This window comes from Echeneis naucrates, chromosome 14, assembly GCF_900963305.1.
Source record: "Echeneis naucrates chromosome 14, fEcheNa1.1, whole genome shotgun sequence".
Taxonomy (NCBI): domain Eukaryota; kingdom Metazoa; phylum Chordata; class Actinopteri; order Carangiformes; family Echeneidae; genus Echeneis; species Echeneis naucrates.
The window spans coordinates 7,594,907-7,612,711 of NC_042524.1; the positions used below are offsets into that span (position 1 = coordinate 7,594,907).

General features: G+C 41.3%; 2 protein-coding genes across 5 annotated transcripts in view; one reads left to right on the plus strand and one right to left on the minus strand.

The window, feature by feature from the left end:
- The window catches only part of LOC115053885 (rho GTPase-activating protein 26), a 66,222-nt gene extending 59,918 nt beyond the window's left edge, over positions 1-6,304 (minus strand). For 2 of the 3 annotated variants that reach the window (XM_029518751.1, XM_029518750.1), the window contains exon 1: positions 5,532-5,685. In XM_029518751.1, coding sequence (XP_029374611.1) covers positions 5,532-5,685 — 154 coding nt within the window. Of the gene's footprint in view, positions 1-5,531; positions 5,710-5,897 lie in introns of those variants that run through there. The other variant, XM_029518749.1, reaches the window with a different exon arrangement.
- A 3,700-nt stretch (positions 6,305-10,004) lies between these two features.
- LOC115054416 (putative fibroblast growth factor 1) lies at positions 10,005-13,335 on the plus strand. Of its 2 annotated transcripts, XM_029519651.1 has the most exons (4): positions 10,005-10,131; positions 11,558-11,774; positions 12,282-12,385; positions 12,686-13,335. In XM_029519651.1, exons 2-4 carry the CDS (start codon positions 11,606-11,608, stop codon positions 12,869-12,871), a joined length of 459 nt encoding a protein of 152 aa, XP_029375511.1. In that variant the 5' UTR covers positions 10,005-10,131; positions 11,558-11,605; the 3' UTR covers positions 12,872-13,335. The 2 variants fall into 2 exon arrangements, with proteins under 2 accessions (XP_029375511.1, XP_029375512.1); XM_029519652.1 differs by lacking the exon at positions 10,005-10,131 and having other exon boundaries at positions 11,527-11,774.
- The last annotated feature ends 4,470 nt before the right edge of the window (positions 13,336-17,805 follow it).

Consider the following 17,805-nt stretch of genomic DNA (forward strand, 5'->3'; position numbering starts at 1 on the left):
TTAGCTCAAATTCCTAAACATTTAAGGATATCAAGGAACGCTATCAAATTGCTTCTGTCAAACTTTTAGTTTTTATTTCAAAAATCATGTCTTAAAATGTTGCAGATGTATCGTGGATGAGGAGGAGTATATGTACTTTAGTTTTACTCTGGGGTTATGTGTGTTTGTGTGTGTGTGTGTGTGTGTTAGTGTGTCAGATGAAAGAAAAGCAACAAAAGCACCAGAGCTGAGCCGAGTTGTGCCCTAATTTTCCTTCTCCTGCATACTACGTCACAACTGGAGGAACCACCAACCCCCATTGTGCTGTGCTGCAGTGGCAACACACACCCATAAACAGACAAATGCCTTTATGCATGCCTGATACCCGTCTACAGCCTAAATACTCTTCACTGCAGAAAATACGCCGCCTTAAAACATGCACGCACCTTCCTGTCATCTTTGGTGCTGTGTGATGTATGTGCTGGAATGTATTCAGTGTGACGCCCCACCGTGCTTCTCTCCAGAACCTTGCCTCTTTCCTTTTCCAGTATCTCCCTTATCTAACCTCTTCTATCCTCCACAACACAGATCTCTCTGCTCTAAGCTCCTTCATAAAGAGGTTGAAAATAAGGCCATGTCAGCTTTTAAACACAATCGTCACAGACAACACCATCCCCACCCCCACGTCTTTCTCACACACACTTTTTCTCTTTCCTTTGCCCCTCGGCAACTACTCTCCTTTTGCTGGGGACCTTTTAAAAGAGGGTTCCCTCCCTCCATCAGTCATAATTGAGAATTAGTTATGGTGCGGTGTGCATTTGTCCGTGTGTGTGACCCTCATCTATCAGCACAGTTGACAGTTGAGCCACCGAATGACTGCCATTATCTTTCTTATTGCTCACTAACAATGAGGGGGGGCTGCAGAAAAACAAAGACCAGAAGGTAAAGAGAGAGAAGTCGGAGGGACAGAGATGCATTGCAACACTGCGTGGCCTGTTGCAGGGAATTCCCACTTCCTCTGTTGAGGCATTCACACACAAGCCCATAGTTTGCCAGCAGCTTGTTTGTGGGGTTGCTAGGGGCAGTTAAAGGTTCAATTTGAAGTCAGCCCAAAAACAAAACCGTTATCAAGACAACGCTAATGGGTGGAGGGCTGTTTTTAACCAGTAACAGCTTCCACAGGGAGAAACACACATGCCTGAACAAACTGTATTTTGAGGGTCAAATCCTTTGATATATGTGCCAGCATTTTCAGGTTGACGATGTCATTTTCATGTAGCAGTCATCCTCTCAGAGTCATTTTGTTCGTGGCCAATGTTTCTAAATGTTTAAGCATCAACTGTTTCTCCAAAGGGCCAACATGCACAGGCTAAATCTGGTCTGTCCATCAAGAACATTTCATGTAGCTAAAATTGGCCCGAAGATTTTACTGTTCAGCCATTTTTTCAGAGAGAGACTTCCTCTTCAGGCCTTGGCTATCAATAAAGCAAGACTATTTTAAAGAGCTTTGGATCATCTGGCAGCGTAAAGGTGAAGGCTTAACACATAACCACAACATCCATGCTTCAATTCCCGTTACCCCTTTTGCACATCGAACCCACTTGCGCTGTCGTTTTGAGCTCACTAGAGTGTTAGCTGTCAAGACTACTTCTTCTCTTAACCTTTTGCAGTTGAAATGAGCCTTACATAGACATACACCATGTCATGGCATTTGGTTTTAGTCCAAAAGTGATAAGGTTCCTGTTTCATATATAGTTTTTAATATTAAAAAAAAAAAAAAAAGAAAAAAGGATTTTGACTAATGATATAACAAATAGTTTTCTTGGGCCATCCTCTGAGTGCATCTTTGCCTTTTTCTCTTTCCTTTTTTGATCATTTTGTCTGTATATGTATCTGTCCTCCCTACACGTTTGTGATCCATCTGGTATCATCATCTTATTCAAGGTTAAGGCTACACACACACACACACACACACACACACACACACACACACACACACACACACACACACACACACACACACACACACACACACACACACAAACAAACAGGTCGCCAGGCCACACAAAAACATGTACAGCACCCGTATTTGCAACATGCATGCACAGTTGTGCAGGAAACGATACGTAATGAAAAACTCCTATTATAAACTAACCAGGTGCAGCCTGAAATGTGTTTTCTCATGTTTCATGTTTTCAGTAAAAACAGTTTTTTTGAAGACAGGGTAAATGCTCTGTAAGTCGTATTCATTTGTCATGCTCACCGTAACGTGTCCGTGTGTGCAATTATGCATGACAATTATTAGATGACTTAATGTTAAAGAAAGATGACTGTCAGACCGAAAAATTCCTCCCTGCAAGAAGCAAGAGTGTGCAGTAAAAAAATGACTTCATTGTACAGGAAGCAGTCCACGACAGGTGGGACTTCAAACTATACAGCTGAGTTCAACGAATAAACAAGGTATTGGTAGATCACAGCTAATCAGCAATAGTTTTTTGATCACACTGTGCTGCACCAAGTGATATGAATAAATAAATAACTGAAAACGTGGCAGCATCGTGTAGCAATGTCACATAAAACTGCCTAAACATGAGGTCTTACTTTCTTCACAGCAGCACAGCTTGTAATCAGGGTTTGTCCGGCTGATTGAGTTACGCCATGTTAGAGGTGGAGCAGAGAACCAAACCCTTTCTATGGGCTCCCAATTGACAACATACATCTGCCCTGAAATGACAGCTGGCTAACACACACACAAATATATGTGCACGTCTGTGCCTGCCCCCTAATATTGTGTCACTCTCAAAACTGCGTGGTTGTCAGACCCGTCGAAACCCGACTCACACATATAAGAAGGGACGGTGGTTATTTCAGGAGCTTTACATCAGTAACACAAACGTTTTTGGGTCTTGTTTTGTATTTTTCATGCCAAAGTAACATGTTGGATATTTTCAGGTGATGATTCCATCAGCAGAAATGCATCAGAATGGGAGTGTATTTTTAATTTATGGAAAACAAAGCTTGTGTTTCTACCTTTATTCATTTATGTTCATAAAACACCATGAAACTCCACAGTGTCGTTACCATAAATCCCAGTTTGTGTAATTTACTACGTTCTTCTTCTCTGAATTTGTGGACAATAATTTATTAGAACTAACGTCAGCAACAATGGTTGTGGCTTCACACTGCATGTGGAATTAAACCAAGAAAAACATGCTGGATAGATTTGAAAACATTTCTGCGTTTTGATGTTTTATGGCAGAAAATTCTTGAAAACCCTGAACAAACGACTCCTATATGTTTTTATTGTGTTACTTATGGAAGCAGTTACAGTGACATTTAATGTAATTTTATAAAAATTTAAAGCATAAATAACTGTAAGGAATTCTTTTTTTTTTTTTTTATGGAAAACTATTTTCAAATTTGACCGAAGATCTGACAAATGAAGATAATTTACCACACTGCTATGAATAGTAATGATGCCCTGCGTTGACAAAGATCAATTCTGCTCATTGATTTGACCATCACAGGGGATCATTGCAACCAGAGATATTAAAAGGCATCGATACGTTGATATAAAAATCATAGAAAACAGTTACATTTAGTGTCTCACCAGTTTATCATTATACTGGCAAACACTAATATGGGTCTGTGTACTCCAGAGAAGATATTATTCAGGAAGTCCACAGTAGCTCAGTCTAAGTTCATGCAGCAGACACACAGTGTCTCCCTCTGTGGTGCATGTCTGTGCACTGTCAGGAGACTTTGGCAGACTTCATCCTGCAGCGATGTGTTACATACAGAAGTACAGATTCTTGCCAGGACAGTGTTAAATCTAACGTCCATTCAAAAACCTGTTGCGACTGATTCACCTCATGTGCCTGCAAAATCCAACATCACTGCGTAAGTGCAGGCATAGAAAGATGAGCCAGGAAATCAGCTAATTTGCTCTTTGTTAGGCCGCACCCTGCTACAATGGCACAGAACAAGCAAATGACTCTCTGTTTTTCTCTCTCCCTTCAACCTCAGTGAAATGCCCATGCTGTTTGATTTCTAGATCTCACCAACAGACAAAAGCAGACTTGTCTTTAGGGCTGGACATCAGCTGACAGAGCTCTGTGGTGATAGAGGACTGGGCCAGCTTGCTTTTAAAGGTACAGACGGTAACACGAAGGTTGTGTTCAGATTCGCCAGCTGGCTTGACCTGAACTTACCCAGATTTGTCCTGTCTGGATACAGTACCCTTGCTAACAAATTGAAATACCATCAGGATCGTGTATATACAGTATTGCACTTTGCTAAGTACTCGTTTAAGTCGCAATGTTGAAACAGCTGCCAGGTCTGTCATCCCAAAGGTGGAAAGAGTTAGAGCACTTAAATTCAAATATCACAAATCCAGTATCTGACAGTTTCAATGCCAAAACAAATTCCAAATAGCATTTCACATTGTGAAAACATTCAGACCTTATTGTTGTGACTGCTGAACAGTCGTACCTTATTTTGGATAATAATAAAAACATATTCATTTGTAAAAGCAGCAGGTATCATATAACCAGCAGATGATAACATTCAATATTCAGTCGTTTCTTCTGACAAACAATCTCAATACAGAAATACAGTTCACTCAGTAGCTGCTTTGATCATATCATCAAATCTGCCTCTTTTTTTTTTTTTTTTTTTTTTTGTCAAATCCTGTTTTATTGCTGGTAAAGATAGCGTGACCAACTTCAAAAAGTGAACTGAAATAATATCATCTCTGATGGTACTAGAGCTACTGAAAGAGGTATTATATTGTGGGTATCACTGAGTATTCTGCAAATATTTTCACAAATGCAATGTGTTTTAAAGCAAAATTTTTTCCAATGAGAACAGCTTTTAGATGGTGAAATGAAACCTTGACGTGAAATGTACATTTTGCTTACATTTGGTCATACTACAGTAACAGGCCCATAGGCTTCTCTCTGAACTTTGTTCCTGGAGCTGCGTCAGCACAGTCAGAGCCACCAACAACCAATCAACCTGTCAAAGTCAACCCTACACGGCAAATTAAGCTGAACCCAATACTGAAATTCAGCGGAAAGTTTCATACAGTCTATAAAACATCTCACCAAACGTAATCCATCCATTCTCAAAGCAAAACCAACTTAAGTCTTATACCAAAATATAACAAATGATTTCCTTTCAGAAACATACGCTCAGATCTCTATGGGTCCACTATCCCAGTCCAATCCCCTCTGGTGCGCAGAAGCATCAGAAGCCAGCAATACACAGACACACACAGCCTCTTTCTCTAAATATCTCAACACATGTGCTGACAGCTTCAGCCAACACCACACGATGCTCACTGTAATCACCCCGCCTTGCTTCTTCACTTCTGTTGGTCTTATCAGCAACGAACACACACACTCAGAGATAGAGAGGGACACACACAGACACCTGCATGTCAGCATGGTCAAAGACGCCAGTGGTTCCTTCTGCCAAAGCCACCTGCTCAGTATAGATGTAGTACAGATTATGTGAGGCTCACAACACACACACACACACACACTACTTACTTTTCAGAGCCTGGATGAGGGCTTTGCCGTCTTTGATCAGCTCCTTGATGAACTTGTTGGTCTTGTCCAGCTCCAGCTCGTGGGACTTCAGTCTCTCCCTAAACTGGGGACTGTCCAGGTAGCAGTCACTGAACTCCAGGGCGGGTAATCCCATCTTCTTCTTCTCCACTAACACAACCTGCACGTCCAACCCAGCCCCCCCACCCCCCCAGAAAGAATTAATAAATAAATCAGTAAAAAAAAAAAAAAAAACTGAATACACTCCACTAACAGAAGGAAGCCAGCCTGATATACACTACAACTGCTGCTGGCAATGAGGGGAAATCCAATCAGAGCAGGGAAACAACAGAGATGCCTCTGAACAACCTGGCTCCTGTTTTATGAAGTCCTCCCGTCTGTCAGAGCTGCACTTCAGGTTCAGTCCGCTTTCAGAGCAGCTCGGATCAGATCATGTTGGGGCTGAGGAGAGAGAGAGAGAGAGAGAGAGAGAGAGAGAGAGAGAGAGAGAGAGAGAGACAGAGAGAGAGTCCGGCCGCTCAGGTGAACCGGTGTCGCTTTCCCCTCGACCAAGTCATTTTGGAGCCGGACTGAGACAAGCAAGATCCGGGAGGGGAGGTGTCCGCGACCAAAGGGAAAAAAATAAAGCAGAAAACAACAACAACAACACCAAAATCTATGGGCTCGTAAATGTGGTGTCTTCCCTAGACGCTTTTTTTTTTTAAATGCACTGCTTTCTCCACAGCCGCGCTCATCCCAGCGCTGCAGCCCGTCACCAGCCGACCCAGACCCGGATAATCCGCTGACGGACGGCCGCCTGAGCCAATCACATCCCCGGGGCGGGCCTGTGGTGAGCGGGCCCGGCCCAAAGATGGAAACAAAAAGCGAAGAGCCTTCACTACGAGCTGAGAAAACCTGCTGCCTGGGACCGTCAAAAGTAAAACACCAGCAATAAATAGAGAGAGGTAAAATATCTTTTGTTTAAAGGTGATTTGTGGAAGAGTTAGAAGATCAGTGTCATTCACATTCACATTCATAATCATTTAAAAAGTTTGTCTCTACTGAATTGACATTGTTTCATCCAACAGATTTCAAGAAATGTCCCACTGAATTATTACCAGTGTAAGTAGGAATAATTCTTCATGTTTGATATTATATTTTACTCTGGAACAAGGAACCGGACTGACCAACGGGACTGAGAGCGCCATGCATCCGAGCGATCACCTGCCACATGACCTGAAGAAGACCTAAAGGTGGTTGTCATCCTTTTGATATCACTGGAGTTAGTTTTTCTGCCACTTTGCTGGATGTTTCAGCATATTGCTGATGTTAAACTTGAACATTTCCACTGAATCTGAACCATTTGCTCTACTTGAAGACAGATGTCGGCTCATTCAGTTCTTCACAACACCAACATCCTGAAATGTTTTATCTTGGTGGGCAGAAATATGTAGACTAAGTCTGATATTCAAGTCCGCTGGTTATTTTTATGGCTTGAGGACATATATATATATATATATATCTAACACTCAGCCATATTAACAGAGTACATACATACATGTAAGTTTGTGTATTCAAAAATTACCAACAAAATAAAACAGGAGCAGGGTTCAGGGGTTGTTGGGAGTGTTGCATCTTCTCCGCATTGACCAGCTCTGCGTGCAGCGCGCCTGGAGCCTGGTTGGTGGGAGGAGGCGCTGATGTCATTTCAGCCATAGTGGGGAATTTCTGCAGAGCTTGAACTGCCATGAATTAAAGCCTCCTCCTCCCTCTGTCACCCTTTCTTCACACAATGCTGCACCACGACAGGGTTTACAAGCTGATGAACAGACAAGAGGTGATGCACAAAGTTTATTCCCCATCATATTTTAATTTTTTTTTTACCCATGATCACAGGAGAGTTTATCTCCAGATGGACCGACTGCATATTCTACTGATTCAACTTTTACTGCTGTGCAAAAATTTAGAGCTCTTTTCACTTCTTCTTCACATACACAGTTTGTGTTTGTGGCCTAGGTGTGAAAACAAATCAGACTTATGCACATTACTTCCTCTGACAGAGCAACATAGAGCATCTGGCCCCTTTCTCCTTTTCTCCATCTGCCACAGTGTGATGTACAAACATAAGCAGTCACAGGAAGTCAGTGCATGCCGGTGCTGATGTGTGTCTTTAAAGAGGTGAGATACTATTGAAAGAACCAGAGTTAATCAGGCGCAAAGAAGCGATTGTCTTGATCAGTCAAAATGAAATTTTTACATTGGCTCCCATTTTAAATAAAAATTCCACTTTCATAATGTGCTAATTGGCCTTATGAGGTCATTGATAACATGAGAGACTGGTAGCAGAATGGCACAAGGTTGTAAGTAGAGCAACACTGTTTTAATTACAACCCCGGTAGCTGATTTATAGTACATCTCCATGCTGAATGAATAATGTCAAATTAAAATTGTTCTTCAATGGCTATGACTTTCCTCAGATTGCTTAGACAAAAAATCCTCTCACATTAGTGTGTATTTGTAGCCACATGTATTTATATCATGATAGTTTTAATCAGTATCAGTGCCAGGATGCTTTCAGGCCATCAAGACATTGCTAATTTCATTTTCTTGCTCCTCTCCCTCATCACCCTCTTCCAGAAAAACAGTAATATAATTATCAACCGGAGAGCTAAAATTATCCGCATGCATATTTCCATCTCCTGTTGATATGAAACAGATGACTGCTCTTCAGTTTTTCACAGCTCCAATCTCCTCCTCAAGTTTCACCTTAAGTCGTCCTGACGTGGATTCCACTTTGTAGGACAAGCTTGCATTTTCTAAAGCGAGCTTTGTTCTTTCTGTTTCAGGCTGCCATCAAAGCCACTCTTCCTCCCACAGCCAGTTGCCTATTTGTGCACACTGTTCTTGGCCAGAGATGTGTCCATCATGGGGAGTCAGAGTCTTTCTATGCTGCTCAAAAAGAAGAGTTTCTGCAGTTCTCTCTTTGTCTTTCAGCTCATATTTTGTAGGCAGCGGCTTACTGTTTAGTTTACTCATCAGTGTCCGAAGCAGTTTTCAGGAGCATAGAAGCTTTAAAAAAAAACAACAACAATGCAATAGTGACTTATTTTCCTGAACTGATCAGGTGGACTGAAAACATTTCACACGCATCCAATATGTTGTCTAGAAGGCAACTTAAGTGTCGGATGCTGTAGGTTTATCAAATATTATACTTACTGCTTAGAAAAATTCCCAAAATATTAATCAAGTTGTAAAAAACATGATAACTTTTAATGTTTGAGTTGACATTAGAGTTACTGTTTTGTATCTCTCAGCTCTTTCACAAAAACAACAAAAAGGAGATCTCTTTTTTTGGGGAGGGGTGGTTTCACATGAATTTTATACTTTTCTGTGTAGGTTTATGATGAGATTAGATACAGTGTGGTATCCCAAGGGGCAGTAAACTGTTTCTATTCAGATAGCTGGCCTATCCTACCATCTCCTGGTACATCAGGGTAGAGCAGCTATTTCTGAAGAAACTAAACAGGACAGAGATGAACAAGGGGCAGAGAGGCTCAGTCCATTTTCATTTAAGTCTTATATCTCATGATCATAAAACTAAGAAAAGCTGCCAGGTCTGCCAGTTCCAGTGGAGAATAAATGATATAGAGAAGAGCTGGGGGACAAGATAACCACTGAGAATGCTTCATCCAGCCTGCACCCTGCTGCGTGAGTGTGTAAAAATAGATACTAAAATTGCTGTGTTCTTACGCTCGAAGAAAGCATCCCACAGTACATGTCGAAATAGCAAAATATATATTTTTGAGATTAGCGTGTTCACTTAGAGTCTCCATGCCGTGTCCTGCTTAAAGTATTGTGTTACCCTTCAGATTCCTCCACATGCCTGAGGTCTGAAGCCGAAATCACAGTAAGCTCGGTCATGTTCGAGTTTAAGTTACAGAGCAGGAATGTGAGAGGCATGTCGACACCTTATGACTGTACCTGAGTACACTTCATGAGGACTGAGTGTCCCATTTATTTTTGATGAGTATGCATTTTCAGTCTGCAGGAATGTCTTATGTCCCTTAGAGCGCATAGACGGAGACCTAGCATCAGTTGCAGCAGAGTTGGATTCATGCAAATCACTGTGGGAAATGAAGTCATTCTCTTTGTGTTGGTTTTTAAGTGTTTATATAATGTTGCTCATTGATGCCTCCAGTATAAGAATGTACCAGTGCACAGTCAGACAGACAGTCGCGCTCTTTTCCAGGCTCTGGCTGCCTACCATTGAGCGGACACTTGCGTCACTCTGTCTCACTTTGACTCTCTCTCGCTCTCTGTACTTCAGTGCGGTAATTTTAGTCCTGACGTTAGCCTGTTAAAATGAGTCCTCTGACGTTGCTAGAGGGGTGGCGAGGTGAGGAGAAGAGATGTGGATGGAGTACAAATATAGACACAAATACTCAAGTTCCCAAGGTCCGGCCCCTCCTCAGGGGAGAAAAGAGGAAGAACATTTGGCAAAAAAAAAGGCACCGCAGGAAGGTTTCACTTAAACCTCATTAAAAGAGGAAGACAGGAGGACATGCTGGCTCTTCAGGGACACTGCCCCAGGACTTTCTCACAGGTAGGTGATGAACTCACTAGCTCAGAGGATCGTTGCAGTTTGTGTGGGAATCTAGTTCAGAAAAACACATTATACTGATAGTATACTGATCCTGATGCCACTTTTTCTGTCCTTCCTGCAGGAATTCATTTATTTCTGTTTTTCGAAAGTGTTTCATAATCTATTTTTTGAAATACTCCCAAGACTTTTGATGACACATTTATCAATCAATCATAATTAATATAATCTGCAGAATAAAAAGGAAAAATATCATTACTTTGTGCAACCTGTCCTTTGATCCAAACACATAAACGTGTTTTCAATCTCCCTTCCCATGGATCTGCACCCTCACTCAGTTACAGTAAGTGTTGGACTTTTGACGTCATTCTCAGTAGCACCTCCGTCCAAAGGTCCCTGTGGGCCCGTCATTCATGTCCAGAGTTATACCGTTCTCCTTGGGGCTGTGCTTTTAGAGGAAAACAGTCTGTGAGTGAGTAGGCCGAACATTCCTCTTGCGGCTTTACACTGCTCTGTCTTTCACTTTCCTCCTTCTCCCTTTCCCCCCCATCTTCCCTCTCCTTCTTATTCTTCTCCAAGACATTCCAGATGTAGGCCAGCTTGGCTAAAGCTGCTACTATCTACCTCTGGCTTCAAATGATGAAAAAGAAAAAAGAGAGGGAGAGCAGCGATGTAAAGTACCACCTCTGGCCAGGTCCTTCACTGCTTTCCTGTTCTTTTTCAGTGTCATGACAGCTACTGCTGCTCCAGGATGAAGACATTATACTGTCATTGAGGCTTTCAAATGGGCGTCTTTGTGTTTTTCCAAAAACGTTTTAGGAAGAACAAGGTCCAACGGGGAGAAAGACAGGCCTGCCTGCCAGCTTTGTTTGACTCTGAGCAATATTCTGGTCAGCTGGCTGAACGAAAGGTGTTAACGTAAAATGGCTTCACTTCAAACAGAATTAGAAAATGGCTCTTGTTGCATCATTTGTTAAACTGTTTGTGTACTGTTGTTGCTATTGCAGCTCTTGTGTTGGGACTTGCAACATTTTCAGCAGGGAGTGAAATCTCTCTGTCTTTCATTGTGTGGCCAGATGTTGCTTGTTTGGTTGTCTGACCTTGCACTGATTTCAAATGCGAGCTAAATGATTCACAGTTGTCTGGAATTGATTTTCATATTGAAAGGATCCCAGCAATATTAAGCCAGAAAACATGTTCAGTCATGTTGAGGCTTTGATCTGATTCCCCAGGTGGTTGCACCACCCTCGTAAAAAATAAAACGGCCTTAAAAGGTTGACACAGAAAAGCAGAGACAAACAGTGAGGGAATATCGTAGCGGTATGTCGAGGAGGGAATCTTTTCCTGTATTTACATCATTAAGGCGTAGTTTTCCTCCTCTTCCTGTTTTCTCTCATGGCTGAGACACAGCTGATTTCTGTCATTGCAGGCACAGGAAGCCCGCTCCACCTTATCTGAATCTCAAAGCCTCTGAAGCATGTCTGAGGGAGACGTGACAATGCTGCCATTCGTACCTCCATCCCTGGATCTGTCCCGACAGGAGCACCAGACACTGACCAGACTCTACAGCCGGAACGGAGGATATCACCTGAGGATTTTACCAGATGGCGCTGTGAACGGTGGGAGGCAGGAAAATGATTGCTATGGTGAGGAAGAAATCGTTTCTCTTGCCCTCGTGTGATCGACTGCTGTGCTTCACAATCGATAAACGATTTGGTGGCAGGTTATTTGGTTTTAACACAGAAAAGATTAAAAAAAAATATATACTTCTTTACACACAGAATTGACCTTTTATAGATGATTGCACCTCATTATTTTGACTTTCAGTTTCAGTTAAAATTTTAACTTCATTGATGGTTAAAAGTGTCTTCAGTGTCATTAAATTAATGACAAACAAAAGTGAAAAGGGAAACTCAAAACTGAAATTCCATCATTGGATGACTGTTAAGGTTGATAAGATCCATCATTGAGATATCTTAACTGAGCAGCTGCCATAAAAGTTAGCAAGCTTTGGGTTTGTAATCACAAGTCCTCGCCCTGTGTACACATTTAGATGACGAGTCAGTTTCTATTCTTCCACTTTGTCCCTGAAATGAAACAAAACAAGCTGTGTGGTATGAAATGTTGAACAGTGATATATGTCTGTGTTGCAGACATCCTAAGTGTGAAGGCTGTGAGTGTGGGCGTGGTGGTCATCAAAGGTGAGATGACGGGAAGGTACCTGGCTATGAACAAAAATGGACTCCTCTACGGATCAGTGAGTTTTTCCATTTTTGTAGTTTGACATTGTTGCCGTGAAGTAAAACCTCCTTTTTTAGTGGAATCGCTATCTTCTTGCAGTTTCATGAATGCTACCAGACGTGATGAAACGTTTAACAAGCCTTTTTTTTTTTTTACGCCTTTTAATTATCCAAAGCTATTTTCATTCCATCACATAATAATTTGTGTATGAGTTTTCTTCTAATCTAGGTTATTCCCCACAGCAAACTTAGCAATGAATACTTTTAGAAATGATTGTATTTGTAAAAATACCCCTTCTTTCTTTTTCTTGCCCCAGCAAGCACTGCATGATGAGTGTTACTTCCTGGAGAAGTATGAGGAAAATCACTACAACACATATCGCTCCCAGAAATATAACTGGTATGTTGCACTGAAGAAGAACGGCAAACCCAAAGCGGGACCAAACACCCACCAAGGTCAGAAGGCCATCTTTTTCCTGCCAAGGCCTGTAGGCAACATGTAAAGCAAGACGGCACCAGGAAACATGTACACGGCCACTGAAATCTTCAAATGCACATTAATAGTGAAATGTTAAACTGCGCAAACTACCCACTTTAAAGTTCACTTAAAGTCAACAAAGTCGCCTGAAGCAAACAGATATTTCTGTTTCTAAAGCTTGTTCAAGCTCCGTTTCATCATGTTTGCTTACTCCTGTTAATGCAGCGGATGTGTGATCAGGCTCTTGCCGCTCACTCAACCAGTTTATACGCGATTATCGCAGGACTACGAGCTGATATCCAGAACACTTTGTGTTTATATCCCATAATATACAGCCTCCCACAACAGACGAAGTGGATAACAAGTCTTGATAAATGAGCTTTGATTTTGAACCCTGGTTTGAAACGCCATTGCTGGACAGAGTTGGACACAAAAAAAAAAAAAAAAGAAATAGAAACGTCACACAAACGGGTTTTTAAAATCTGCAGCGCGTGAAATAAAAAGGGGTCCTACGATTGTTTCACTGGCTTAACAATATGTCATTATGGTGGATGTTGGCTGACTTGTGAATGAAATGACAACATTACAAGTAACTACCTTTAATCTGGTGAGCTGGCCCAATGAAGTGTTATGTTTTTTATGAGCCTGAGTCAGCCGACAGTCCTTCAGTCAAATGTGAAAACTTTGTTGCATTAATGTGTGATGTTATTATTGACGCTCATGTTGAAGAAAAGCAGGAGCCAAAGTAGATTCAGCGCCTGGGTGACACCAAATATTCCAGTGTGGATTATTTGACTTTGGTTATGAGGAGATGGACCAACACTGACCTTTCTGTCCACAGTTACATTAACCTTCTTTCACTTGGCATTACAGTTCAGTGTAGTTACTGTAACATTTTACAGGGTTAAATTGCTCTTCTGTATACTTGTGAATAACCTTAATCTGCAATAGTTGAATTTTATCTGACTGAACATATTAATGGGCACTTTTAAAAAGTTATTTATGCACATAAAATGTCAGTATGAAGTTAATGTGAACTTTTCAGAAGGTAATATGGGTTGCATTAAGTGTTTTTTAATATATGAATTAAAATCAATATTGTGATTTAACAAATTGTTTTATCGTTGGATTTTCTGTATGATCATTGTTCTAAGCATTTCAATAAACTAGTTTGTAGTTTCTTATTTATTAAGCAACATGCAATGTCCAGTGTTCAGTTCATCTGTTGCTCATCAGCTGGCTGTGTTTGTGAGTGTGTGTTTCTGATAACAACTTAAAGCTCTTACATGTGTTCTTGTGTTTGTTCCTCCATGTGACTCATGCGTTACAAACATGAACATCACACCACAAGATGGCAGCACTATTTCAGGAAAAGTCATTTTTTCATTCAGCGTGGCAACAGAGACCATCAACTCCACCAGGAGTTTGGTCCTGCTTTATTATCTCAGTATGTTTAGATTTGCCTAAATATGTTAAATATATTAACTACCTTTCCGTAGTCTGTTGTAAACTTTACTTCGTCGCATAGTTTATTTTCTGCCATAATCCAAAAACTTTGTGTTGAGGCGGATTTCTGGGCTGGTGGAAGCTGGTTTCTTCAGTTAAACTAAATCATTATTATTATTATTTAATCTGCTACAGTGACGATTCGGGGATTTACAGAAATATTATCTCAACTGCATTATATTATATTACATGTTATGAGAAAACAGGAAACGCAACTTTTAGGATTATGAGACGTTGAAGTACCCTCAGTCACAAGAGGGCAACATCTGGCAGAATCTATTGGACTGGTTTTTCAGGTGATGGCTGATTTTGTTTGATGTTTTTGTCTCAAACATTAAAATATGATGCAAATGCAATTAACAAAACACATGCTGGTTAGTTACTTTAGCATACGAAGTCCATTTGCTGTGGCCAAACACTGACAGCGGGAGGTGAAATATTCGTTGGGGCCGATGTTAATTTAACTCACTCCTCCTTGGGCCATTTCCACCATCTGAAAATAATAGTGCATGGTTTGCGATGGACATGGACAATCTTCAAAACAAGGACAATTGCTACTGATGCTGATGCTTCAGAACTTGAGAACCATCCCATGATAAATTAGTTTGTCTGTGTCAAACTTTCGCGGTACAAATTTGATGTAATCAAACAGCAAAGAGCTACCGTCACAGGATTGTCCACCTTGTGCACTACTCTCAGTGAAGTCTGTCTGCTTCCCATTTAAAATGAATGTGATCATAAAGTTGCGACAGATGATACCAGTACGATGCAGCGAAAAGTTCTCAGTTCAAGTATTTTCCCCACATTGTTGGAAGCAATGGCATTCTTTGTCTAATCTGCACTTAATGTCTAACGGCTGAAACAGAAATTTGCCTGAAACGTTGTTTCAGAGGCTCCTTTGCCAGGAAAAAGACTGTGGAAAAAACACTGGAACGTGGTTGAAGATATTTGGGAGCAGCAGAGCTGATTCATGGCTCCAATAAGTTCCATATTATTGTGGGATTTAAACAGAATTGGCAGGGAACATCGCAGTAGGATTACTACTTTTCCAACTACCACGTGTGTGACAAATTACTATTTCAAATTGAAAGATAGTTCAACATTTTCCCCATTTGAGAAATTTTTATCTAAAGACCCTTCGGAAATGTTAGATCAAAACCGATTTATCATCCTATTTAATGTTTGCTCCTCTGATGAAATACCCCCAACATTTAGCACTAAGAATAAATATCTTTTTATTATTACAGTAAAAGAAGACTTATGCTCTAAACTCTATACTCCACAGTCTTCACTCAAGAGCCTTATTTTGTACGATATGTAAGACATACAGATAACAGCTGTAAGGAGTGTTGACATTTGATTTAGCTTTTGGAATAATTTGGGTGTTTTTCTAAAAAAAAATAAAAAGTGTTTCATTGTGGTCAGGCACAGATTTGAATGAAGAACCTGCAGTGAGGCAGTTTTACATCGCGGTGTTGTTAGAAAAGTAATAAAGCTCAGGTTAAAAAGCACTTAACCAACAAAAACAAACAAGGAAACACACACGCAAATACAGACTTCCACATGGTTGTTGGTGCACAAAAATTGAGTACTTGACTTCTACACACTCTGTGAACTCTCATTTACAGAACATTCACTCTGCTTCTCCCCACCAGGCCACCATATGTACCGTGGACACACACACACACACACACAAACCTGCTTGGCCATTGGCCTGCAGGGCTGTACAGGGCAGGAAGGGAATCATTCACTGTAAACTGAACAAGGACTAGCTTCCTCTGGGAGTCCCCCTAGCCTGATAGCAGCCAAGATCCAGGCAACACAAACCACTCTAGCAGACACACACACACACACACACACGCACACACAAAGAAACAGATCAGCGAATACACACCCTGGAACTGGGACACATTTCTCTCATCTGTTACTCGTCTCTCTTTTCCCAGTTCCAGCTTCCTTTATTCCTCCTTCCAACCTGTCGCTCTCTTTCCAGCCTCCCTTAACCTCCATCATCTCGTTCTTTTTGGGTTCTTTTGATCATTTTCTCCCTTACTCCTTTCCCCCTTTTCCCTTCGTACTTATTCTTTCAAATATTTACAACCTAATTTTACAGCACTTTCCTTTCGTCACAACATTCACATATCTCACTGGATTTGTTTTGCTTATATTCCCAACTTTCTATCTGTTTCTGTAGTTTCTTTTGAGGCCCCTAAAACCTTGTGAAGCAGACAGACAACAGAATCGTTCACAGTTTAGTTGAATCACAACAAAAATAAATAAACCTGAAAAACCTGAAACACTGTGGCTCTGCTTCTCTACCTCTCAGCACTCCTCCGCTGTTTTCCTCCTGTTCTGGAGGCCTCATCATGAAAACAGAGATGCTTACTGTATGAATGCTATTCCCTCCACCTTTCTTTCCTGCAACCACACACACACAAACACACTGAATGGAACGGAAGCAAGCGGAAACAAGGGATGCATATCAGTCAGCTGATCCAAGTAGAAATGCTGACACTGGTCTCCCCATCTGCTACTGCTCTCTGAGACGATGGGGAGGAAGGGCAGCAGAGAGAGAGAGAGAGAAAATAGGGGGACATAGAAAGTGAGAGGGAATATTTTGACATCCCAGAGATTTGCCTGGATGCTTGTGGTTGGCCCTGTAGCAACTGTTTTCCTAATAGATGATTTGTGCTGGATAGACACATTCTCAGGGCGCTCCAAACATGCAGCTGAGCCTCTGGGTGAGAGCGAATGGCAACTGTCAACCAACGGGCCCTGCAGGACTGAGACACAAACCGAGAGCGCAGAGAGGGTGAGTGCAGACCCAGCGGCTGCTGGGCTGATGAAAGAAGAGGTGGGACTAATGTAAAACAACAAGAAGAGTCCTGCGAGAAATAAAGCTCTCTTTGGTGTTCTACATGTTTGACTTTCTTCATATGGCTCTCATTTAGGTCTTCTCACTGCCATTTCACGGCGGCATAGGACCGGCTCGCAAGTATGTAAGCTGAGAGTTGTTGCGCTGTTTTGGTAAAATAAAGCAAAGAGGGGGAAAAAAAAATAAAACAAAAACAGTGAGCCAAGAGGGACTGAACGGTTGTCTCCAATGTGCTTAGAGGTTGAATTCATCAAAGCAGCCGCATTAGATCTTTTATCCATTTACTAACAGGCAGTGGTGCACTTGTAACTGAAGTAGTAGGTATGTCAGTGATGTGGTTAGGGGTATTTTTTTAGTACTTGTCCTGAATGATTTGATCAAAGCTTTATTTTTAAAGTATACGCAGACCAAAAACCAGATTTGGCCAAACATGGGGAATGAATAAAAATTTGCCAACACGTTGCACTATATATATTTTTTTTTTGTTACCCAAAGCCCACCATAAAGTATGTAGACCTTTGGCAGGGGAAAGTTTTCACTTTGTTGTATTCTGCATCCTCACTGCCAGATGTCACAAA

Bases quoted from the DNA above. Each gene is read 5' to 3' on its own strand.
- LOC115054416 (XM_029519651.1), top strand. From the start codon at position 11,606: ATGTCTGAGGGAGACGTGACAATGCTGCCATTCGTACCTCCATCCCTG. The intron at 11,775-12,281 runs GTGAGGAAGAAA...TCTGTGTTGCAG, and splicing joins GCAGGAAAATGATTGCTATG to ACATCCTAAGTGTGAAGGCT. The intron at 12,386-12,685 runs GTGAGTTTTTCC...TTCTTGCCCCAG, and splicing joins ATGGACTCCTCTACGGATCA to CAAGCACTGCATGATGAGTG.